The sequence below is a fragment of the Lynx canadensis genome, chromosome B3, assembly GCF_007474595.2.
Source record: "Lynx canadensis isolate LIC74 chromosome B3, mLynCan4.pri.v2, whole genome shotgun sequence".
Taxonomy (NCBI): Eukaryota; Metazoa; Chordata; class Mammalia; order Carnivora; family Felidae; genus Lynx; species Lynx canadensis.
Window position 1 is genome coordinate 120,448,072 of NC_044308.2, and position 25,885 is coordinate 120,473,956.

The 25,885-nt window shown below is 42.3% G+C and overlaps 1 protein-coding gene across 16 annotated transcripts in view; it reads left to right on the forward strand.

Annotated features, from left to right (window-relative positions):
- The window catches only part of TTLL5 (tubulin tyrosine ligase like 5), a 310,515-nt gene that overhangs the window by 41,002 nt on the left and 243,628 nt on the right, over positions 1–25,885 (forward strand). For all 16 annotated transcript variants that reach the window (XR_004343713.1, XM_030319609.2, XM_030319611.1 and 13 more), the window contains exons 8-12: positions 1,487–1,556; positions 2,065–2,149; positions 14,886–14,987; positions 16,805–16,896; positions 17,942–18,049. Coding sequence is in view for 15 of the 16 variants with exons in the window: in XM_030319609.2 (XP_030175469.1) it covers positions 1,487–1,556; positions 2,065–2,149; positions 14,886–14,987; positions 16,805–16,896; positions 17,942–18,049 (457 nt within the window). In the remaining variant the exon portion in view is untranslated. The remainder of the gene's footprint in view (positions 1–1,486; positions 1,557–2,064; positions 2,150–14,885; positions 14,988–16,804; positions 16,897–17,941; positions 18,050–25,885) is intronic.

Genomic DNA, 25,885 nt, shown 5'->3' on the forward strand with positions numbered 1-25,885 from the left:
TCAGGCCAACTTAACCCTTGTTGGGGGTTCGAATCCCTTTGCCAGCGGGGTCTCCTAATATTCTAACCATACCTTTTCATTATTCCCCAGGTCTGTCTTTTAGCCCCAGGTCAGTGAATCTGTCTCCTCTCCTTTCTCCTGAGCTTTGTGCCTGCCATCTTTCCACGGCAGCTTCCTTTCCTTTCTACCATGTGCTCAATAGCTTTCAACACTCACTTCTGCACCTACTCTTCCAGGAAAGGCCTTCCCTGACTGATCATCCCACTAACTCGTCTGCACTTCTGTTTTGCAGTCTCATGTCTTGTGCTTGCAGATATGCTGCTTTGTGTTCTTTCAAATTATATATTTTGGGGCTCCTGGGTGGCTCAGTTGGTTGAGCGTCCGACCTTGGCCCAGGTCATGATCTTGTAGATCGTGAGTTTGAGTCCCACATCGGGCTCACTGCTGTTAGCGCAGAGCCTGCTTCTGATCCTGTTTCCCTCTCTCTGCCCTTCCCTTGTTTGCATTCTCTCACAAATACACAAACATTAAAAAAAAAAAAACAACTCTATATTTTGCTGTCCCTTTACCTAAATATTAAACTCTTCAGAAGTAGGGATTAGGCTCTGAGGGCAGAGATTGTGTTTTGTTCATCACTGTATCCTAAGTACCTTATACAGTACCCAAATACTCATGATTATTTGTTGTAGAAACAACTCTTTTTTCATGGAAAAACTCTTTAAAAGGGCTAGTTCAGTCTTGATACGTAGTGGCATAGGACGTACAACTGATGAGTCTGTGAAACATCCATCCCATTTCCCAAATGCCAGGATCCATTGTGGAAAGATCTATAAGTTTTCTAAGCAACTTAATGAAAGTCTCCACTTAAGAATAATGGTAGTATTTAGGGGCGCCTGGGTGGCTCCGTCGGTTAAGCGTCCGACTTTGGCTCAGGTCATGATCTCACGGTCTGAGAGTTCAAGCTCCGCATCGGGCTCTGTGCTGACGGCTCGGAGCCTGGAGCCTGCTTCAGATTCTGTGTCTCCCTCTCTCTCTGCCCCTCCCCCGTTCATGCTCTGTCTCGCTCTGTCTCAAAAATAAACATTTAAAAAAAAAAAAAAAAGAATAATGGTAGTATTTTAAAATTTCCATCATCCTTTACACTTGGGAGAAAACACATTTTTATTTATTTTTTAAGTAGCTTTTATTGTCTTGGCATGTAACTATTTAATATCATGTATATAAATCTTTAAAGCTGTTATGGCTCTATTTATTATGTGACAAGTGCTGTGTAAATTTATTTTTCACCCCTACTGTAATTGGATATCCGTAGTGTTTCTAAGTGTTATGTGGCCAGTTGAATATAGAGGTAGCTTGTAGGAAAACTTGTCTTAGAGTTTTAGTTTGCCATTTTATCATTTCTAAAAGGTCAAGAACTCTGCTCCCTTATTGTAAATTAGGATTCCTTTGCATTTCTGTCCTTTTATTCTTTGTCTTTACTCCATAGCCGAACCAGATTTCCCTGGAAGAGAACATCCTGGTCTCCCGTTACATTAACAACCCCCTGCTCATAGATGGTGAGTTGAGATTAGGCTGTTCGCCGGACTGGGCTAGATCTTGCTAATTTTAAAACATATTTTCACAGTCTTCTCTAGTAAGCCTTTATGAAGCTAGTGTGAAGTTCTTGGCAGCTGTGGCCCCAGAGATGAGGCTGGTGCCTTCTGTACCTTGTGGGATTATTTTGACAATGAAATAGAAATGAATAGAAAAGCAAATGCTTTATAGCACATATATGTGAAGACTGTGTGGTACGTGTATGTAAGCTCTCTTTCACATTTTATGTGTGTGTGTATACATATATATACACACATATATATATACACACACATATATATATACACACACATATATATATGAAATATGTAATTATTCTCAGAAGGCAAGGTGTGCTGCAGGCAGTGTATGTTTTGTTGGGAGAGGAAGATTATTCTTACTTCCATATTTCTTTGTTACATTGTCTTGTTCGTCTTACAACAGAAAACAAATGACCTGCATTTTTCCTGTGAACCCCAATTTTTTTTCTAGATTTCAAGTTTGATGTGCGCCTCTATGTGCTTGTGACTTCCTACGATCCCCTTGTCATCTATCTCTATGAAGAAGGGCTGGCTAGGTAAGAGACTTTTGGGGGAGGAGGGGTGTTTATCAGAGTGAATCCATTAAAGAGTGTGTTAAGATCAGGCTGTTTCTTTCTTTTGTGTTCAACTCAGAAAAATAGAGTGTACCCAGATGGATTTCAGGTTACAGAAAATCAGTCGTGTTACTTTAAGCTGCACTTGTATATCCGCAGGTGGGAATAACCATCTGTATGTAAACACACACCTTTGCCAGCCGGGCTGTAGGATCACATTGTACATTTTCATGCAGTGGCAATTGTTATGGTGACCCTGGGGCATTAAGATAATTTGTCATTGTTCTTTACAACTCAACCAGAAAAAAAAAAAATCCCACATTTATTACCTGTTACATACCAAACATTCATTTCAATGCTCACAACAGCCTTACAGTTGATGCAGTTTTGCAGTTGGGACAAGGGAACTTGGTCACTTTTTGGAGCGCTTCCAGCCAGATGGTGGTGGAGTGGGATTTGAACTCATGGATCTGACTCCAGAGCTCATGGCCTGAGCTGTTTCATGCCTCTTGTATTTTGGGGGCATTAGCTGCACCCCACCCCCCCCACCCCCAGCAAGTAATATGCTTCACAGTGATTGTTTATACATTATTTTGTTTCTCTTGAGGTACTTTTTAGGTTTTAAGGTAATGTGACTTACTTATAAAATTGAGTTCAAGTTGTAATAATCTGAAAAATTTCCCCCACAGCCACAGAATTTTACAAGTAATAATATTTTCATAGGCCCTTTACATTGTTTAAAATAAATACATAACTTTGCTGTGCTTGTGTTCCTTTCCCCCACAAAACTAGCATTTGCACCGTATAATATATATTTACTAGCTCGCTTACCGTGAAGTTCCTTTTATGTGAGGGGCCTTGTAGGGCACAGCAGTTCGGGGGGGTGCTTTGTACCCACGGTCAGCCATAACAAGCTAAAAAGCATGGCCTGTGTGTGTTTGTGTATTTTAGAAAATGCACTTGGAAGATGGGAAATCTCACGGTGTAAAAGAAGGCTACCTATTTAAGTTTAGTTACTTTGACACATGCTACTGTACTCTGGGAACTGTTATTTTAGAATACTTTTTTAATTACTTCATGTACCTAAATTCTTCGATGCATCCTATGACTAGAATTGGAGGGTGAGCTCGGTTAACCAGCTTGTAGCTGGCTGAGCCGTGCCTTCCTTTCACCTCTAGGTGGCAGCGACAGCATTCATAAACATTGTCCGCTTCTAAGTTAAGATGTCTGAGTTGGAGCCTGAGGAACACTGGAGGCTACTGAAGCTCCATGGTTCTGGACTCCTGTTCCTCGAGTATCGAATATTGAGGAGGGGGACACTAACATTTCTCAGTTTTTAGGTAAAGGGCTGAACCACCATCTGAGTGCCAACTGACTCCTAGCTCTGATCAGATTTTCACAGGCAGGAAGTTTTCTGTGGTGTTTAGAGGCACGTGTGTTCTCCTACTTTGAAGCACAGGTTTAAAAGCTGAGTCCCCATCCTCTCTAGATTAAAAAGAAGGGAAGATATACCCTTACTTCTGCTCAGGTGAGCAAGGTGCTGAGGGTTTTCCATTTTGTAAGTTAAGATGATCTGAGCTGTCCTTGTGTAGCGTGAGCGTCTCCACTCCCTTCCCTCCCTCTGTCGTCACCCCGTCGTGCCTCTTGTGCCCTTCTCAGGGGCTCATTACGTTCTGCCACAATTTGAACTTCTTGAGTAGGGAAAAGACCTCAAGGTATACCCACTGTTTCTCAAGGATATCATACCAGCATGTTTGGCATATTGCTCCCAAGACATTGCATTCACAGTATTTTTTTCTATTTATTTTTATTTTTGAGGAGAGAGAGAGAGAGAGAGACATGGAACACGAGTGGGGGGAGGGGCAGACAGAGAGGGAGACAAAGAATCCAAAGCAGGCTCCAGGCTCTGAGGTGTCAGCACAGAGCCCGATGCGGGGCTCGAACCCATGGAACGCGAGATCATGACCTGAGCCAAAGTCAGATGCTCAACCAACTGAGCCACTCAGGTGCCCCACATTCACCGTATTAATAGCCCTTTCTATTGGTAAAATTTGGCATAGCTTTAAGGCCTCAGTGGCTCAGATATGAAATGAGAGCAATACCAATGTTTATTATAGAATTTACTACTGATATGCCAGTGCTTTGGCTACTGGGTGTGTGTTGGAAGTCAGAATCCACTGAATCGAATAACTGTCTTCTCTTGCCTCCAGCAGGAACTGAGTGCATGTATGTGTGGGTGTGTGTGTACTGTCTTTTAATGGATGCTTTTTTTCCCCCCAGAATAATTTAGAAGACAGCTTTTTAAAAACTTAGTCCGAATTGAAGCAAATAATAGGACTTTTGAGGACTTTGTCACAGTTGAGCTAAAAGCATTGGTGAATATAAAAGCTTGACCCAAGGACAGTGCAGTATGTCAGGCTCTTAGCAAGTCTTGCCAGGCTACGTTGCTCTGCACCATAACTTCCAGGTGCCCAGGTTCCTGTATCTTTTTTAAAAAAATTTTTTAAATGTTTATTATTTTGAGAGAGAGAGAGAGAGAGACAGTGTGAGCAGGGGAGGGGCAGAGAGAGGGAGACACAGAATCCGAAGCAGGCTCCAGGCTCTGAGCTGTCAGCACAGAGCCCAACGCGAGGCTCGAACTCCCGGACCGGAGATCATGACCTGAGCCGAGGCTGGACGCTTAACCGTGAGCCCCCCGGGCGCCCCTCAGGTTCCTGTGTCTTAACTCACTGTGTATCTTGGCTTTCATCTACTTTTTAATCCTCAGAATCCGCTCAACTGTGTCACCACATCCAGCAATAGTCTGTAGCTTCTCTGGATCTGCAGCCTCTAGTAATTTTGAGTCATGTGTGTTTTATGTAGATGTTACTGAAGATAAGCAGTTTGGGATGAGATCACTAGGCCATTTTACTTCGAGGCTCAACAAGGAAAACCGTAATTTTTCCTAAAGAGACAGCCCGGGCAGCAGATATAATTGGCTTCCTCGCTAGAAAAGAAGGGTCTTATCCCGTAACACTTGTTTTGGGCCTCGAATTAATGCTTAGGCGACATAAAGATTAAATTCATTTCACAAGACTGTTTTGTGAAGTAAATATTTTGTGTTAATTGTTGACCTTTTTAAACTTAAGAAAAAAGACCAGAAATAGTTTCTTTTTAGAGTCGTAATTTCCAGGTGTCCTTGTTGTTGTTTTATTGACACAGGAAAACTGTCATTATTTTCTTACACCTGGGCAAAATATTGAGATGTTTAGAAAAAAATTGTAGTTGGGCCCAGCATTTTGCCCCAAAAGGTCCACCCTACTTTTGAGTTTGACGAGTATGTTCTTGCTTTGCACCAGCAGGGGACACTCAGTTTCCAGAGAGGGGCTCCATTCTCTACCAAAATGGTGTAGATTCTCTTTCTTGTCAGAGGTGGAATCCAAAAAGACTTTGTCCTGGATTTTACAGTTTTCCGTGGATCCAGTATGTGGTCTAAACGATCTGACAAGGCCCTTTTTGAGCCGGAGCTAATAGCCAAATTTTCACTGAAGCAGGAAAAATAAAAAGTTAAAAGAAATTAGAGCAGAATGGACTTGAAAAGCAAATACGCTTTCAGAGACCCAAAGATAGGTAGCACTCGCCACGTGGGGAAGTGAAGGTGCCCAGCCAGGGACCGGAGACTCCCATCCTCACTGGAGGTGGGGGGAGAGGTCCCTGAGCAGGCCCCACTCAGGATCTGCCTTTTCTCTGCCTCGGTCGTGTTATTCAGTGGAAATTCAGAAAAGACCCCAAAAGCATTAGTAATGCCTTTGCCTTCCTCCCCACCCCCAGTTCCTTCTTCAGTAGCCTTCCTTGCTAATTAACACTGGCTCCGCAGGGATATTTACCTTTTCTCTGCTGGATTCCTGCGGTTTTGAAAGAATTCAGGTACTTGCTGGTTGCCAAGGAATTCAGATTACCTCACAGGCTGCACACTGTCCAGAATCTCTGCCACAGCAGCGAGGGGGGTTGGGGGGGGGTGTAGAGACAGCAACAAGGGGAAGAAAACCCTCTCCAGTGCTCATTGTCACCCTCCCTGGCAGGCCCTTGCTGTTTGTGAAGTTTGAGTCATTTCTGGCTCTGAAGACAGGGGATCAGGCTGGTAATCCCCTCCCAGACGGCTCTGTGGGGCGCTGCCCAGTCACTGCCCCACTTTGGCAGTCTCTCTCTCGGCTGCAGCTGGTTGACAGCAGATCAGAGAGCTCTCGGGCCTCTTGTTCTCTTCCATAAGATTTTTCTGGGTCAGGCCAGGATGAAACCCAGTGGCTCCTGGCAAGGCTGCCTGAGGTGCTGTCTCTTCGTCCTCCAGGCCTCTCTGGCTCGGAATGGCTACACCTGCTGAAAGATAACTCCTGTGCCACAGCCAGGATCTCCTCAGGGCCGGCCTCCTCTTTCCCTTGTGCGTTTGGACTGAATGTGTGTTAGATTATGTGACTGTCAGAGGGGAGGGACCAAGTGTCCTACATCCAGATTAGCCATGACTCTGGCTATGGTGCAGTATCTTTGAAGAACAAAACGGTTTTTGAATGGAGGAGGAGAGTTTAGAGGATTCCACGAATTCTGTGCTTTCCTTCCTGCTTTGCTTCCATACTGGTGAAGTTCCTGGGACAAGCAGCTCAGGTGCAGCTTCATTTCATGTTATCCAGTACCTTCTATGTGTCTAACACGGGAACCCTGCCTTCACGCAGACATTCGAGTTTTAGACAGGTTGTTACCATTGTCTCCATTCTCACTGAGAAGCATTAGAAGTGTGGCTTCTGACTTAAGAATTCATTGTCAGAATAAAGTTAATCTACATATGTTTCAGTGTGGTTAAAAAAAAAAAAGCATATGCTTCTCTCTTCATCGGTAGGCTATAAAATAGTACCCAGAATTTCAGATTTGGCGAAGAAGTAGAGGCTCCCCATCCCCCCCCCCTTTTTTTTTTCTGTCATTAGAGCTTTTTATAAATCTTGATTTCATTAAGAGGGAAGTTCAAGACTCAGTGCATCATGTAGATTTCAGTATGTGTTAGGAGCAGTATTTGCAAACTTGGTCCTGGGGTGGCTAGTAGGGAATTACCTCTTTAAGATTGTGGCTAATAAAGAATTTGTGTTGAAGCTTTCTGACCTCAACAGGCTGAAATTTGATATGTGAAGGTCTAAATCAGGTCACAAACCTAAAGGCTCACAAGGACATTCACTGAAAAAGTTGCTCTGGTGGAAGCTGGAGATCACATGTGCCACTTAAGGGCATTTACTATTCAGTGCCTGCAACTCGTTGATATGTGGTGGTGCTGTGGTCTGAATGTTTGTATCCCTCCTCCCATTCATATGTTGAAATCCCACCCCGCCCCCCCCCCCCACCCACCCAAGGTGATGGTATTAGGAGGTTAGGTCCTTGGGAGGTGATTATGTCATGAAGGTGAAGTCCTCATGAATGTGATTAGTGCCCTTTTATAAAAGAGGGCACAGAGAGTTTCCTGGCTCCTTTCACCATGTGAGCACACAGCCGGAAGCTGCAGTCTGTCTGCCTGTATCTTGATCTTGGACTTCCCAGCCTCCAGAACGGTCAGAAATCTATTTCTGTTGCTTATAAGCTACCCAGTTTATGGCATTTTGTTACAGCGGCCCGAATAGACTCAGACAAGGTGGTATTCCAGATCTTTTGGTTTTTTAAGGTTGGCTGAAAATCTAGGTTTTTACTGAGAAACTTACTTCTGTTTTAATTTTAAAACCATTTCAGACTTCTAGAAAAGCTGTAAAAATAGCCCAGAGTTACCTTTTGCCTTTGATGGAGAGACCCCATTCAGGTTTGGCCAGTTATCCTAATAATGTTCTCTATAACAAAAGGATCTGATCCAAGATCACATGTTATATTTAGTTGTCATGTCTCTTTAGTCTTCTTTGGTGTGGAACAGTTCCCATAGTCTTCCCATGACTTTTATAACCTTTGCATTTGTGAAGATTACAGGCCAGTCATATTTTAGAATGTCCCTCAGTTGAATTTACCTGATATTTTTTTCATGCTTAGACCCAGGTTCATTATTTTTGGCCAGAATAGCACAGAAGTGATACTGTGTTGTCATTGCATTATATCTGATGGCCCATGATAACTATTTAGTGTTTTTTTTTTTAATTAAAAAAATTTTTTTTAATGTTTATTTATTTTTGAGAGAGAGACAGAGAGATAGAGAGACAGAGCACAAGCCAGGGGAGGGGCAGAGAAAGAGGGAGAGACAGAATCCGAAGCAGGCTCCAGGCTCTGAGCTGTCAGCACAGAGCCTGATGTGGGGCTCAAACTCATGGACCGTGAGATCATGGTCTGAGTCCGACGTTTCACCAACTGAGCCACCCAGGTACCCCTATTTAGTGGTGTTTGACCACTTGATTAAGGGGGTATCTGCCAGATTTTTCCACTATAAAGTTACTTTGTTTTTCCCTGTGTAATTAATAAGTATCTTAAGAGGAGATACTTTGAGACCATGTAGAGTCTCATTCCACATCTAGTTTTTACCCAGTGATTTTATTTTTTCATTTTTTTATTTTTTAATTTATTTTTTAATTTACATTCAAGTTAGCATATAGTGCAACAGTGATTTCAGTAGATTCCTTAATGCCCCTCACCCAGTTAGCCTATCCCCCCTCCCACAATCCCTCCAGTAACCCTGTTTGTTCTCCATATTTATGAGTCTCTTCTGTTTTGTCCCCCTCCCTGTTTTTATATTATTTTTGTTTCCCTTCCTTTATGTTCATCTGTTTTGTCTCTTAAAGTCCTCGTATGAGTGAAGTCATATGATTTTTGTCTTTCTCTGACTAATTTCACTTAGCATAATACCCTCTAGTTCCATCCACGTAGTTGTAAATGGCAAGATTTCATTCTTTTTGATTGCCAAGTAATAACTCCATTTTATACACACACACACACACACACACACACACACACAACACACACACACACACACACACACACACACACACACATATACCACATCTTCTTTATCCATTCATCCGTCGATGGACATTTGGGCTCTTTCCATACTTTGGCTATTGTCGATAATACTGCTGTAAACATTGGGGTGCATGTGTCCCTTCGAAACAACATTCCCGTATCCCTTGAATAAATGCCTAGTAGTGCCGTTGGTGGTTGTAGGGTGGTTCTATTTTTAATTTTTTGAGGAACCTCCATACTGTTTTCCAGAGTGGCTACACCAGTTTGTATTCCCACCAGCAGTGCAAAAGAGATCCTCTGTCTCCCCATCCTCGCCAACATCTGTTGTTGCCTGAGTTGTTAATGTTAGCCATTCTGACAGGTGTGAGGTGGTATCTCATTGTGGTTTTGATTTGTGTTTCCCTGATGATGAGTGATGTGGAGCATTTTTTCAAGTGTCAGTTGGCCATCTGGATGTCTTCTTTGAAGAAGTGTCTATTCATGTCTTTTGCCCATTTCTTCACTGGATTATTTGTTTTTTGGGTGTTGAGTTTGATAAGTTCTTTATAGATTTCGGATACTAACCTTTTATCTGATATGTTGTTTGCAAATATCTTCTCCCATTCCATCGGTTGCCTTTTAGTTTTGCTGATTGTTTCCTCCGCTGTGCAGAAGCTTTTTATTTTGATGAGGTCCCAGTACATTTTTGCTTTTGTTTCCCTTGTCTCTGGAGACGTGTTGAGTAAGAAGTTGCTGTGGCCAAGGTCAAAGAGGTTTTTGCCTGCTTTCTCCTTGAGGATTTCGATGGCTTCCTGTTTCACGTTTAGGTCTTTCATCCATTTTCAGTTTATTTTTGTGTATGGTGTCAGAAAGTGGTCCAGGTTCATTCTTCTGCATGTTGCTGTCCAGTTTTCCCAGCACCACTTGCTGAAGAGACTGTCTTTATTCCATTGGATATTCTTTCCTGCTTTGTCAAAGATTAGTTGGCCATACGTTTGTGGGTCCATTTCTGGATTCTATATTCTTTTCCATTGATCTGAGTGTCTATTTTTTACCCAGTGATTTTAATATCCATTGATGTTTCTTGCCTGAATTATTACTATGACAGTTGTTAAATGATGATTTTCTAATTCCATCATTCCTTTTTTCTTTTATTATTTGGCATTTTGCTCCAAGGCAGAGCTGTCTCTTCTTCCCATTTATTTATTCATTTATTTATTTATACCAGTAAGGATTCCTATTTTGCTTAATGGGTTATGATGCTTTGCTGTCAGGATTTATTTTAATGTCATAGTGTCTCAGATTTGGCCAACAGGAACCCCTGTAAGCTGGCTTTTGTGTCCTGTCATTTCTTTGGGCACCAGATGTTTCAGGCTCATCTTGTCCTTTCTCTGTCCCAGCTCTGGAATCAACCATTTTCTCCAAGGGGCATTGATTGCTTTTAATGGAGAAGAGTATTTAGGAATCAAGATGTGAGAGCTAGATAAGCTCATTGCTCTGGGGTGTCTCTGCTCCAGGTCCTTGAAATGGGCAGACCTCAGAAATCTATGTTTGTTACGTGTTCATGTACACATATGCACACTGACATCCACATTTACTTTCGTAAAATGTTTCCATACATTGAAAAGCAAGAATTTATACTAATACCTCCCAATTCTTCAAAACTACAGGGTTCATTCTAGTTTTTCCCTTTCCTTGTTTTTAGTCTCTCTTCTCCAACAGTGAGAAATCTGACTCCCATTATCTCTAACATATTTATATACTCAGTTCCCTTTTGTGTAGCCAATCTCTCAACCACCTCGGCCACCGCCCCCCTCAGATGCCCTCCTTGTGTGGATTTTTACCCCTGTGAGGCCACCACGCTACACGGATAACCTTGTACTGCCTGTGGGCTGCCTTCCTATCCTGTCCATCTTCCTTATGTAAGCGCTGGCTGCAGGAAGGAAGGTCTGAGTTTTAAATGTTGGCCAAGTCATTCAAGTTTTTTTTTTTTAAGTTTGTGGGTTAATCAGAACTTGATTAGTAGGCCAGTGGGACCTTTGGTCTAGACGATACGAAGGAAATGTTGGAAGATGGTGACCACAGATGGAAGTGGTCTGTTTAATAGGGACTTTGGTGAGAAGCGTGGTATCTTCCTGGCTTAGCAGGAAAGATGAGCACACACACCTACCTGGTCTTCCATGTTCTCCGTCAGGCTAAGGAAATAGTGTAGTTTTTGGCTCTTTTGATAACTTTCCATTGAGCTTAAGTTTTTTTGTTTTTCTCTAATTCTTGCTTCTTACGCTCTTTAGAGACCCACTCCGTGACACTAATAATCTTGTCCTTGCTGGAGTTGAGAATATAAATTCCTCAGTGAGAAGGATGATTAGGAGGAAGAAAACTTACTTTTTAGAGATGCAGTTCTATTGAAAAAAAGGGCGTAAAAGTGACAGATGTGTGGAATACCAGGTGACTCAACCGCCAGGCTTTTGCCAGGCTTTTCTTGTTGACCAGGTTAGATCAGATACTCTTATTGAGAAGAGATGAAAACCCTCTTTCTCTGAAGCAGAACCCTTTCCCTCCCTCTCAATCATTATTCTTCTAGGGGAGAGGATGGCAGGAGGTATGTCACTGTGAGGTAATGTCTGGATGAGGCAGGCAGCCTCTGTGGGGCCGCGTGGGTCCTCTGTGCATTTCAGAAGGATTCAGAGAATGATGGTCTCCTGCTTGATTGGAGAATGTCTACAGAAGCAAGATTGGAATACACAGGCAAGGTTTACTCATCATGGAGTGGCATGGTTAGAAGTTAGGTGATAACTAGTGGAAGTTTCTGAAAAAAATCACAGGTCCTTCTCACACACAGATAGAGTGGTCATCAAGCCCTTGCCCCTTAGCCGTACATGCCTGGTCAACATTTTCTCTTTGTCCACATCCTTCTTCCTGTCCTCTTGTTTGTTTATTTTAATTTTGGGTTTTTGGCGGGGGTTGTTTTTCACTTCTCTTTCTTTGGCTTTTGTATATTTCTAGTACAGGGAATTAGGAAGAGATAGTGGGTGGGTGAGAAGAAATAGAGAAGAGGAAAATTTTTAAATGCTGCCCTTTAATGTGGTAAAAATTCATGTTGACTTCATAGTCTGAGTAAGCATATGTAAATAATTTGTAAATCATATGAAAATAAACTTGTGGCCGTCCAGGATTTTTTTTCACACACTTGGATATGCCTCTTGGGAAAACCACTTTAGTGAGGGGTGATATGGTTATAGTGGTATGTAAACAGGGGTTGATATTTACCATAACCATTCGACTCGAGTGTCCTTTTGTTGATGTTGAGCATCACTGGAAAGTTTTCTTTTTCCCTGGTTACTTCCTTCAGAGGCACGTATATTTTATACTTTGGTCTTCTTTTGACAGTAGTCCAGGATATCAAATTGCTGCTCTGTTTTCAGTGGGTTCCATGTTTAATCCCTCTGTCTTTTGCCTTCATTCCAAATTCAGGAATTAGTCTCCTACGCTATGCTCATAGTTATGTTGTCCTGCAGACCTAGGTTTTGTGTGCTGTTAATGTTGCCATTATTGTTTTCCTAAAATGAACTTTATAGGTCAGTTCTGTTATTTCTACAGACGTGTATTTTAAATCTACCATTCTGCTGTCATTTTATTCTTTTTGCTTAATAGTTTCCATAGAATGCTATGGTGCCAGCACCGTATAGGCACCCCATAGGTGTCTTGACCAGCAAATGCTCTGTCATCCACAGCGTCGTGTACACAATTTCCCAGGCATGGGTAACTCTGTTTTCGTTTTTCATCCTTCCTGTTTGTCTAAGGTTCTATCAGAGAAACAGCATCTTGTGGTTAAGAACATGTGTTGTGGAGTCAGTGTGATGGGGGGGGGGGGGTTGGAATTTATGTATTTATTAAAGTTGTTTTCTTTGAACTTAACATTACGTATGGAAATGCAACACATTATTACAACAGCCAGATTTGCAAACAGCACTATTGTGGGTGAGAAAATAATTCAATTTAGGGAGAAATGATTGTTTCAACATTTAACCAGATGTATAAGAGACAACAACATTGTGACTAAGGGCATGCGTTTTGAATTGGACAGCCTTGATTTTGTTACTGGCCATGCTGTTTCCTTTTTTTTTTTTTTTTAAGTTTTAATTTAAATTCCGGTTAATTAACGTAGAGTGTATTATTAGTTCCAGGTGGACAATATAGTGATTCAGCACTTCCATAATCACCTGGTGCTCATCACAAGTGCACTCCTTAATCTCTCTCTCTCTCTCTCTCTCTCTCTTTTTTCCCCTTACCTGTACAGAAGCCTTTTGTTTTGATGAAGTCCCACTAGTTTATTTTTGCTTTTGTTTCCCTTGCCTCAGGAGATGTATCTAGAAGTTGCTATGGCTGATGTCAAAGAAGTTACTGCCTGTGTTCTCTTCTAGGATTTTGATGGTTTCGGGTTTCACATTTAGGTCTTTCATCCATTTTGAATTTTTTTTTGTGTATGGTGTAAGGAGGTGGTCCTGTTTCATTCACCATGTTGCCGTCCAGTTTTCCCAAACACCGTTTGTTTAAGAGACTTATTTCCATTGGATATTCTTTCCTGCTTTGTCAAAGATGAGTTGACCGTGCTTTGTAGGTTCATTTCTGGGTCTTGTATTCTGATCCATCAACCTATGTGTCTGCTTTTGTGCCAGTATTATACTGTTTTTGATGATTACAGCTTTGTAATACAGCTTGAAGTCTGAAATTGTGATGTCTCCAGCTTTGCTTTTCTTTCTCAGGATTACTTTGGCTACTTGGGAGCTTTTATGGCTCCATACAAATTTTAGAATTGTTTGTTCCAGCTTTGTGAAAACTGCTGGTGGTATTTTGATAGGGATGGCATTAAATGTGTAGGTTGCTTTGGGTAGTATAGATATTTTAACACTATTTGTCTTCCAATCCATGAGCATGGGATGCTTTTCAATTCTTTCATCAGTGTTTTATCGTTTTCAGAATATAGGTCTTTCACCTCTTTGATTAGGTTTATTCCTAGGTATCTTAATTGTTTTTGGTGTAATTGTAAATGGGATTGATTCCTTAATTTCTCTTTGCTGCTTCATTATTGGTGCGTAGAATTCTTTGCAACAGATTTCTGTTTGTTGATTTTGTATCCTGAGACTTTACTGAATTCGTTGATCAGTTCTAGGAGTTTTGGGGTGGAGTCTTTTGGGTTTTCTATCTATAGTATCATGTCGTTTGCAAATAGCAGAAGTTTGACTTCTTCCTTGCTGATTTGGATGCCTTTTATTTCTTTGTGTTGTCTGATTGCTGAGGCTAGGACTTCCAGTACTAGGTTGAAGAAAAAGTGGTAAGAGCAGACATCTCTGTCTTATTCCTGACTATGGAGGAAAAGCTCTGTTTTTCCCCATTGAGGATGATTATTAGCTGTGGGTCTTTCATATACCGCCTTTATTATGTTGAGGTATGTTCCCTCTAAACCTACTTTGTTGAGGGTTTGTATCAAGAATAGATGTGGTACATCCATTTGGACAAGTGATTTTGGACAAGTTACTTAATCTTTCCAGGTTACATTTTAGTTTTTATGTCTACCCTAAAAATCAGATATAATATTACCCACTTCAGAGAATTGCTTTAAGGAATGAATTACATATTATATATGAAACACCATGGGAGTGGGCATTTATTAAGCACTCACTGTTAATGACGTCACCCTCCTTTTATTAGTATCACACTGATCCTGAGTTCAAGCCTGTATTTCCTTGAACCCCTGTTCCTGGCATGTAACTTGTGTCTTTTCTATCAGGTTTGCAACCGTGCGATATGATCAAGGAGCCAAGAACATTCGGAACCAGTTCATGCACCTGACAAACTACAGTGTGAATAAGAAGAGTGGAGACTATGTGAGGTACTGGCTGCATGCGAGCCGGGCGCCAGGAAATCAGTTTCACGTGCAGGTGCCGGAAATGTGGAAAGTCAACTTGTTGCACTCCATTTATCTCCATGGAACTTACAGGAAGCTGTCGTTTAACGTAGTTTTGAGGCATATCTGCTATTGCTTCTCCGTTGCTTGCCCAGTTACGGCGTCCCCTTTCTCTACCAAAATAGGCCTTCCCACATTTCGTCTTCACTGTCTTTCCTCACTTGACTTAGGGGTGGGAATTTAATAGGCATATGGAACTTTTTAGAAGACAAGAAATGAGGTCATTTCAGCACTTGGCAAAATGTATCAAAAGCTTAAAAAATATTGGTATCCTTTGACCCAGCATTTCCATTTCTAGGAACTTAACCTTAAGAAATAACAAGAGATATGCGCACAAGATCAGAGAGAAGAATGTTCATGACTGTACATTGTCAGGTGGAAAAAGCAGGTTACCAGACACTACTTGCAGTTTAAGTTCTTTTTTGAATCTATAAGATAACTAAAGCTGTTTATTTTTGCTGAGGGAGAGAAAATGTAAACTAGGAGGATATATACCAAAATGTCAACAGCGCTTAACTATAGTGGATGAGATTATGGGTGGGTGACTTCTGTTTTCTTCTCTGCACTTTTATGTATTTCCTAAAATTTTCTAAAATAAATGCTTGTATGATCAGAGGGAAGAAGAGTTAGGAATAAATTAAATGAAGAAAGAAATGAGGCCATCTCAGAGAACGATTCAGTGGAAGGGAGTACCAGCACAGCTGTGTGGAAACATCCCTTCTGCTCTGTTTTCTTTCATCCTGATAATTTTGCCAGAAAGTGGAAAAATAAAAAAGAAACCCAAACAGTCACTTTCTACTCAGACTAAAAATAGGTGTCTAGAAAGTCCAAGGAAAGAAAGAAAAAGACTCTGGAAGTGATGGCATAGTTGCCAAGGCTGTGTAGATTTCACGGAGTGTCCTGTGACCAGTGTTTGGAATTGAAGATACCCTATCGTTCACCCTGGAAGATGAGCAGACATGCACCCAACTGGTGGGTGGTGGGGTGGTGGTAGGGAATGAGGGGGCATCTGCAAAACACAGTTTTCCAGATTGCAAGACCTTTCCAGTAGTCATGACAGTGTACCCCATTTGGCAGTCTGCTGCTCTGGTGGTGGGGCACTTCACTGATTTTATTGTCGCTCTCACGGATTCTGCCTTCAGCGATACCTCAGAGGGTATCCAGAAAAGCTGTGTGGAGAGCTACCACTAGAGAGGAGAGAGCCTACTTCAGATGCTGAAGCAGTTCCATGCTAGGTTAGCTCATTAGAATGTTATACTACATTAGTTCACTAGCCAACCAAGACTCAGTTCTGGTCTCAAAATGGCATTAGAAGTTGTTTTGTGGGATCATATGACTTTCACCTCAAAGACTAGGTTAGTATCCCCAAACGTGTCATTCTGTTCATGTATTGTGGCCACTCTTAAATTGTTCACATCCTTTCACACATTGCTTCCACTCGTGATACATAATAATTGTTTGCTTAAGGAAGAATTTGCTGCCTTTTCCCCTGCCCCCCCCCCCATAAGAGAAGCTATATGCATTTTCATTAAAAAATAAATCAGTGGTAGAAAGGGATATATGACAAAGGGACTAAGAATAGGTGCTGAGGGAGCACCGCGGGAGGGAGCACCTTTGCGGGAGGTCCGCAAAGGGAATGTTTTCCTGAAGATTAAAAGGACAAGTATTTGTAAAAAAAAAAATCTGGTTTCTACAGCCAGGCCTATTTGCATGTGTGACTTTGGTCCATTCCTTTGTTTTAGTTGTGATGATCCAGAAGTGGAGGATTATGGGAACAAATGGAGCATGAGTGCCATGCTTAGGTATCTGAAACAAGAAGGTAGAGATACAACTGGTGAGTACCAGGCCTTTTTCCTTTGTGATCTCTCTTTTCTGTATAACCTCACTGTGCCTCTCAGCATGCATCATTGTCTCTAATTCTGGTAGTGTCTCTGAGACTTCTGACAGGGTCGTTGTTCTTTTTGTTGTTTTGTTTAAAAAAATTTTTTTTTAATGTTCATTTACTTTTGATAGAGAGAGAGAGAGAGAGAGAGAGACAGAGCATGAGCGGGGAGGGGCAGAGAGAGAGGGAGACACAGAATCTGAAGCAGGCTCCAGGCTCTGAGCTGTCAGCACAGAGCCCGACGCGGGGCTCGAACTCACAGACCGCGAGATCATGACCTGAGCCGAAGTTGGACGCTCAACCGACTGAGTCATCCAGGCACCCCAGGGTCGTTGTTCTTGATGTTGATTTTTCCTGCCCTATAGAAGATGGAAAACAGGCTTTCTGTGACGCCCCCCCCCCCCCATCCCTTTTCTTGTTTCTAGTTTGGAAGGCATAACTTTGTCCTTTAACCCTTAGTGAATTTATCCTTCTTGAATGTTGAGCTGCGGACTGAAGTACTGTCTTCATATTGGCCCTGAGTTCAAATTTTTCAAAGTTAATCTGCCTCACTCATGTTGAATTGGGGAATGAGCAGTGTCAAGTCTGAGTACAGGGCTTGGAGTCAAAATGGACACTACTGGCTGAGCCTTGAGCAGAATGGGAAACAGTGTGCAAGAAGGCTTAGCTCAGTCCACAAAGGGGAAGGGCGATGGAGAAGCCTGAGAAGGGGGAAGTAAGGCTTCTTTTCCATTCCATGTCTGTCTTTTGTCATAGGATGCCACTTCAGTACAACCCCTGCACCCACATTCTTGACTGTGTCACCTTATTCATAGATAATGCCGTCTCCTGGAGTACCTATTTGCAAGACCGCCACCTGGAGACTTTTTGGAATGAGCACATGTGCTTTTACAATCACACCGTGTTCCAGAATCCAGTTTTTCTACTCTGTACATTATAGTGTCTCTTCCTTCTTCTTCTTCTTCTTCTTCTTCTTCTTCTTTTTTTTTTTTTGTAGCATTGATGGCCCATGTGGAAGACCTGATTATTAAGACTATAATCTCTGCTGAACTAGCTATTGCTACAGCCTGTAAAACCTTTGTTCCTCACCGCAGCAGTTGTTTTGGTAAGGAGACTCACGAAGCTTAATATGTTGTGTGAAAAGGGGCTTGGGAAGTTGGGAAGGGATCCTCGGGTAGAGAGGCTCTGTGATTCTACAGAAGTAAGAATGTGTGTGTGTGGCGGGTTTTTCTTTCTAAGCTCAGGTGGCATATGAGGGTCCTACTGAGAGGCCAGTGGTGAGCTTAGTTGGAGGTCCCCTGAGGACTCACAGGCTTTCTGTGCGGGAAGCAGGGATTGGAACTAAAGTGTGGGTCTCTCTGTCAGAGTGCAATCAGAAAAAGCCTGCAATGGACTGTACAGGAATCCAGCTCTAACAAATATATTCCAGAGCCCCTTGGCAGCCAGACTGGGAACCGTTCCAAGAAGCTCTGGCTGGTACCAGTGTGTGCTTTCTCCCAGTTTCCAATGACTCCTCCTTTTTGTTTTAGTCTTCTTTCTAGTGGGTTTCTGCCCCCCCCTCCCTTTTTTTCCCCTCCTCTTCCTCCCTCCCTCCCCTCTTCTCCCACCCTTAACTCCCTGATTGCACAGAGAAGGAGTAAGAAACAGTTCACAACTCCTGGATCAGGAAGCCTGTTGCCTACTGACCCACTGGCTATGACTGGCACCGAGGACACCTGCGCACTTTGCTTTCTGTGTGGATGTGCACTGTGTAGTGATTGCCAGTGTGTCTGTAAAGTCAACTAGGCTTTCAGCAGGTGTTAGGCTTTGTTAGTAAAACACACTAGGGTTGTTGCTGGGGGGATAATGAAAGTAATACAGTAGTAAGGATATCAGAGTCATGGCTCGCTCGGGAGTCAGGGTGGCAGGAAAGTGAAGAACACGGACTTTAGAGCCTGACGGACGGAATTAGTGTGAAAGCCATTTGCACCCCTTACTTGTTTTCTTATTTTCAGCAAGTTACGCCAGTCCTGTTTCCTCCATTATAAAATTGTACTAATGACGGTACCGATCTCCCAAGGATACCAGGAAGATCAAATGAGATGATGTATGCCAAGCACTTGGCCCAATGTCTGGTCCTCAATTTGCACTCAATAGAAATTATTTCTTTGCTATTTTTATAACTAGAATGAGTAATTCTTGATCTCTTTCACGGATTATCATAACAGTCTGTACTTGAGAGGCAGTAAACAAAGGGAGGTGTTGAGACCAGGAACAGAAGACCGTAGACAAACCAAGACCTGAAATTATGTAAGAAAAGGAGAGGTTGTGGTATATTTTCTAAGTATAGACGTGTTCGTGTCCTCTAAAACCCTACATGGCTCTTTAGGGTTAACTAGTCAATAGACACTTGATAGGACTTCCAGGCTTCTAAGTACCAGACCACAGCTGAATTTTCTAGAATTCAATTTCTCCTCTTACACCTTATACTCCAGCTCTACCACTGAGCACTCCATGCCTTTGTGCCTCGGTATAAATTCTTCGGTCCTGTCTGCCTGGCACACTCCTGTTCATATTCTCAGACTAAGCTTGACATTGTCTCTTCTAGGAACCCTTGCTTAACAAAATGCCCTGTTGTGCCTCCTCTCTCATGCTGTTCTGTTGTGTTCTTTTCCTCTCATATTGTGACGTTTTGTTTACACATGTGCTTCCCTGGTAGTCTCCGAGCTTAACTTCTCGATTGTCAGTAGTCTCTCTCTGTCTCCCCTTCCCCTCTCATCCTCTTGTGGCCAAACCACACCTTACGCTGACTCCCTGGACCTGCCAGGTCCTTCCCTTCGCCTCTGCCCTTTGCACCTGCTTTATCCTGCATCTGGAATCTTTTCCTCGTGTTCCTTTACTTAACAGATCACCGCCATCTTTTCAAGATGAAGTCAAGTATCATTTCTGTGGTGAGGTTTTTCCTAAGTGTTCCAGTCTGAGTTAGCCCCCTCCACCCGCAGCTTCCCATGCATAATCTGCAGTGGTACCTGATTGTCATCTGGCACCCATTTATGTGTCTGTCTCCCCTCCTGGACTGGAAGCTCCCTGTAGACAGCAGCACCGTCTCCCTAGTTTCTGCTCCTCTTGTGCATAGTGGTTTTTTGCTCTTAGGAGATGTTCAGGAAATGTTTATTGAACATTGGTACTTGCTTTAATTGCCTTTTGGTGGCCTGATAGTAAGCTTCTTAGTAGATCTGGTTTGGTAAGGGCCTAGAGCTCTTAGCGTTAATTATAAACTGCTTGAAGAAGGGGTGCATAGAACATATCTTCCAACTTCAAAAACCTCATTGGATTAAAAAACTAAGGTTTCTTTTCCACATCTACTTAGCTCTTATACGAAGCTTAATTTCTTCGTATAAAAATCTTTGCTCTTTTTGAACAAATTCTCTTTGAGAATTTCCGGAACTTAATGGCAGTAGAGATTCCAATATGAAATAAGCAGTGACTTTCCCTGACTCAGTGAAATACCCCTAAGTCCATTTCATCATCTGTGGGTCTCCTTTCCTCCTCTTTGCTTTTATTCCGTTTTAATAAAGTGAGTGCATCTGGAGTTTTTTAAGTTGTTGACTGTCTTCTTGGCTTTTGTGGTTCTAATTCCACTTCCTGTCGGCCCTGGGATTTTGTGTGCTTCGTTAACCTCCCCCCCATCAGGTATGATTTTGTATGTGTGCGTATATTTGTGTGAGTCTCTCTGGCTCCCACTTACTCCTACTAACTTCCCTTGGGATTTGAGTTACAAGGAATAAAACTGTTTTGTTCGTTTTTTTTTTTTTTTTTCTTTCTTTCTTATTTGTTTTAGAGTAAACAGGAATTGAGAGCTTCCCAGAAGAATTTGGCTTACACAGAGCATTGGTGCTTTTAGAGGAAGCCAGTAGTCCAGTGGTGGGGTTCACCATATTCTTTTAGTTGTTTCGCCCTTACACATTATGAATGTTGGCCAGGAGCATTCCAGTACTATCTAAGTGTTTCTGTCTCATGAATTCTTTCCTGCTCCACCACCTGTGATGCCCAACTGTGCTTTTGGGTACTTCTAATATTCCCATTCATTTGTTTATTTATGCATTTAACTTATTTTCAGTCCCTGCTCTGTGCAAGGCATAGATTATAAGCAATTATTCCTCTCAAACCAGATTTTACATGGGATGATATATATACACACATGTATGTACACACACACACACACACACACACCTGCATTGTATTATTGTCATTTCAATGTAGACTTAGTAACCTTCATAAACTACTTGAAACTTAGCCATGTAATGCCTTCTCATAGTTTTGTACATCTGGAAAGGACCCCAGAGAACAATTAGTCCATATAAAGAAGTTGGGGCCTGAGAAACTAAGAGCCTTGCCCTTGGTTCCAGGGCTCACGAGTAGAAGAGCCCACATGAAAGAGACCTGGCCTGGAGGGCAGGGGCCCACAAGATGGTTGGCAGGCAGGTCACCTTGATCATTCCTTGTACTCTTTTATTTACAGAGTTTTTGATGCCCCTCCCAATAAAATAGATTGCTGGCAATCTAATTTTTACTGCCCTCAAGACTGTAAAAATATGGTACCATGTGAAATATATGCGTAAACAGCCACCCTTTAAACGTGCTTAGGAAATTGGCACTGTGACATAACTGGCAAGGAGAACGGCTTTTTTGACCAGTTGGAGAAAAACAGCCCAAAGCAACAGGATGTTAGCTGTCCTTTACAGATGCTGCTGCTGACGGCAGTTTTATCTATGTGTGTGAGGATGGCTGAAGTGACAGGCTAAGACCCCGGCCCTCTCCAGCCTGGGATCCTCTGGGCCAGCTGTCCGTGCCACTTGTAGAGCTGGCAAGGCTGGCTTTGTTTAGGTCAGAGACCGGTAGCATCTTTGCTCAGGACAGTCCATGCTCAGTACACCTCTTTGTTGAATGAGCGCTGGTTTGGCTTTTCAGTGCTGTTGTTCTAGACCATTTTGCAGGGTAAGCCGGCATTCTCAAAGGGTGGGTGTCCATAAATATTTGTTGAAGGAAGGAAAGCGGGCAGCATACATTCCTCAGTTACGTAAACTACTTGACCACCACCAACAACATCGTAGTGAAAGCCAGCAAACAGTTCACTTTCTGGTTTAGCCCATGGTCCTGTTCAGGTGGGAAGAGGAGTTACCGTAGAAAGTAACTCGGGAGAAAGTACCTACCGGTTGTTAAGCACTTTTCCTTGGTTATTCCCTTTAGCCCTGTTAACAGAGTTTTGTTGGTATTTATTACCCATGTTTTATAGCAAGGAAAAAAGATCTGGAAAGGTCAAATAATTTATGCTAGGTTGTGCAGTTAACAAATGGCCAAGCCAGGTTTGGGATCCAGGTCTCTTTGGCCCTTTCTCCACTCACATAAAGACAAGTTCTGATGAGCCCAGCCACTTTTGGCATGCCCCATATCCTGGATTCTCCTTCTGCTCTCCTGTAACTAGATCTCAGGAAAAATGATATCATTCTTTCTAGCAGATCAGGCCTGCAAAAGGCACTCTTCGGCTCTAATCAGCAGTCCTGAATCCTAGATACTCCTTTCAAATCTACCTTTACATATGGTAGCCAGATACCATATTGATTTATTGGACTAGTTAACAAATTGGCTCTGGGCTTTTTCTTTTATTTAGTTCATTTTCCTGTGGGATCTTGATCTGTTTTTTTCCAAATTCTCCTTCTGGACCCCAGATAAAGACTTCCTCCTTAGGTTTGCAACTCAAATCCAAAGCCAAGGTAAAAAGAATTTCCTTTATACAATAGCATTTGACTGGCAGTGTGGACTGGCTAATGTCAGCACTTTCCACTGCCTCAGGATTACAGCTCCAGCTGGGACTTTATTTCTGGGGAGGGTTAGTGGATTGATTTCACAATTAGTGGTGTGCCATGTTTAGTCATCTGTTAGCCCTTGGATGCGTTATTATTTTCTCTATCAAATCTTTTTTCTTCCTCCCTTCCTAGACCACCTTTTATCAAGTTTTTTCTTAATATGTCTTAATATGTAAAAACCTTAATAGGAATGTCTCTTATTGTCCTTGTGGTTGGTAAGCTTTATTATGAATATTTCAAGTCTTGTGGCCAGGGTTATTTTGGGGGAGTAACTGCAAATTACTTGTCTTTTTGAAAAATTTCTACTCCTGAAGCCAAGACTACACTGTATGTTAACTAACTGAATTTAAATAAAAAAAATAGGGGCGCCTGGGTGGCTCAGTGGGTTAACCATCCGACTTCAGCTCAGGTCATGATCTCACAGTCCGTGAGTTCGAGCCCCGCGTCGGGCTCTGTGCTGACAGCTCAGAGCCTGGAGCCTGCTTCAGATTCGGTGTCTCCCTCTCTCTCTGCCCCTCTCCTGCTCGTGCTCCGTCTCTTTCTGTCTCAAAAATAAATGAAAACATTTTTAAAAATTAAAAAAAATAAAAAATTTAATTGTCAAATGCTTTTCACTTACTTTTTTTTTCCTCTTTCTTCTTCTCTTTTCTTTATCTTTCTTTTAGTATTTCTTGATTGCTTCCTAGGTGCCTTTTATGGTGCAGGCTGCTTGTAGTATAACGATGGGTAAGACATGGCCCTGCCCTCAGGTGGTGGGGAGGAACAGGCAGGAGATCACAAAAGCGGTACGGGCAGTAGAGTGACTCAGGTGCCCTAGGAACACACAAGAGCTATCAGCAATGCCCAGGGGAAGCCAGGGAAAGCCATGTCTACCAGAAGGAATACAACATGCACAGCGTCGTGTCAAGGCAGAATATGGCAGTTTGTGAAATAGAAACTCAGTGTGACTGGATGCAGCCTGCATAGGCTGGGGCGGCAGGAGTTGAGGTCACGGAAGCAGATTGGAGCCCCGTTCTAGAGGACTGACGTGTAAATTCCTCCTGGAGACAGCAGGCAGCAACTGGAGTGTTTTGAGCGGGAGGGCAACAAGATTGTTATTACTCTCCTTAACTTTTATCGTGATTTGACCCAAAGCTTTGGATGACAGAGTAACAACAAAGGGAATAGTGTACACCATGACTAGAAGTGACCAATTTAAAATCCTTCAAGTACCACCTGACATCAAGTATCTGTTGTTGGGCCAGTTCACAGCCTATCTCTATCTGACTATTAGATTTGTGTCTTAGAAATTCCGACGGGCATGTGGAGAATGGCCTGCAGTGGGGAGAGACTAGTCCTAGGGAAACGAATGGGAAGTAAGAAGTCTGTGGTGATAATGTACACTTAACCACGTGATCCAGCAGTCCCACTTGTATGTGTTTCCCCAAGACAAAGAATGTTATGTGTTCACACAGATACCTGGATATGAAGGTTTATAGCACCTTTGTTCACAGCCGCCAAAAATTGGAAGCGGCCCAAATGTCTGTGAACTGTTGAATGGATAAACAAGTTGTGGTATATCCAGAACATAGGATCCTACACAGCAGTAAAAGGAATGAACTACACTGTTGATATGTAAAAACATAGATAAATCTCAAAAGCACACTTCTAAGTGAAAGAAGCCACTCTCAAAGGTTCATCTGAATGATTTCCTTTATTTGACTTTCTGGAAAAGGCAGAGATCAGATCAGTGGTCGCTGGGGGGATGGGGAGTGAGAATTGGCTGGAAAGGGGGGCACTGGCGTGTCTGTGGTAGAATTGTTCCATATCTTAATTGTGGTGGTGGTTACATGACTACATACATTTGTCAAAACTCATCGAACTATAATTTAAAAGGGTGAATTTTGTTGTATGTAAGTGATACAATAATTTTATTTTCACAAACTTGTTTTAAAACAAGAAACAGTCATAGGTGGATGAACCTCAAAAATGCTGATTGAAAGAAGCCAGACTCAAAAAAGTATATACTGTATGCTCCCATTTATATGCCATTCTAGAACGGACAATGAATCTATGGTGAAAGAAATAAGAATAGTGATTATCCAGGGGTACGATGAGGGGAAGCAGGGTATTTACCAGGAAGGGGCATGAGGGATCTTTCTGGGATGATGGAAATGTTCTCTGTGGGTTGATATGAGTGTGGATTACGTGGAGGTATCCAGTTATCAAGCCTCATCAAGTTGTACACTTAAGATCTGTCTCTTTCATTATATGTAAGTTACATCTCAAAAGAGAATGGAGAAGCCTGGATTAAAGAGAAATGGAGAAGAGATCTGGTAGTGTGTAGGTTTTGGGAGGTGGTGAAGAGAGTGTTTCTAGCTTTGGAGACTGGTGGATCAGGCCACCATTTTCCAAGGTGAAGAATAATGGGAAGCCAAACAGGTTTGGGGAAATATAACGAGTTATATTTTGTTGAGTGTTGAATACTCCTGGGATATCCTAGTGAAGTTGTGTAGAAGGCAGTTGTGGAGTTATGGATTTGGTATTCAGGAGACACTTGACTAAAGATATAGATTTGAATGTCATCATCATAATGTTAATTGCAGCCATGAGAATACATGAGATCGAAGAGAAGTAGAATTGAGAAGGAAAGAGCCCTGAGGATGCCACCCTGAGCAAACCTGCCAGTGAATAGCTGGGCAGAAGAGAAGGAGTGAAAAGAGGAGGAGAATCAGAAGAGAGCAGTGTCCCGGAACCAAGGGAGAAGAAAGTTCCAATAAGTAAGGGGTGGTCAACAGTTTCAGATGTTTGGGCTTAGCAGTAAGGTGGCCTTTGTTGATCACAGTGAGAACAGTTACTGCTTTAGACAGCGGGAGCAAAAGCAAATTCTTACGGCTTGGAGAACGAACAGGCATTAAGAAGGTTAAGGCAGCTAAGTGTAGATTGCTTCTTCAGGAAGCTGCATTCAAGAAGTGGGGAGATAAGGACACGAATGTGAAGTGGTGATGGAGTCAAGCTGCTTCTTACTAGTCACACATATAATTCTCAAGTTTGTTTGGATTTGGCTGGGGGCTGAAGGAAATACGTCTCATGAAAGGAAATTTTCCTAAGGAAAC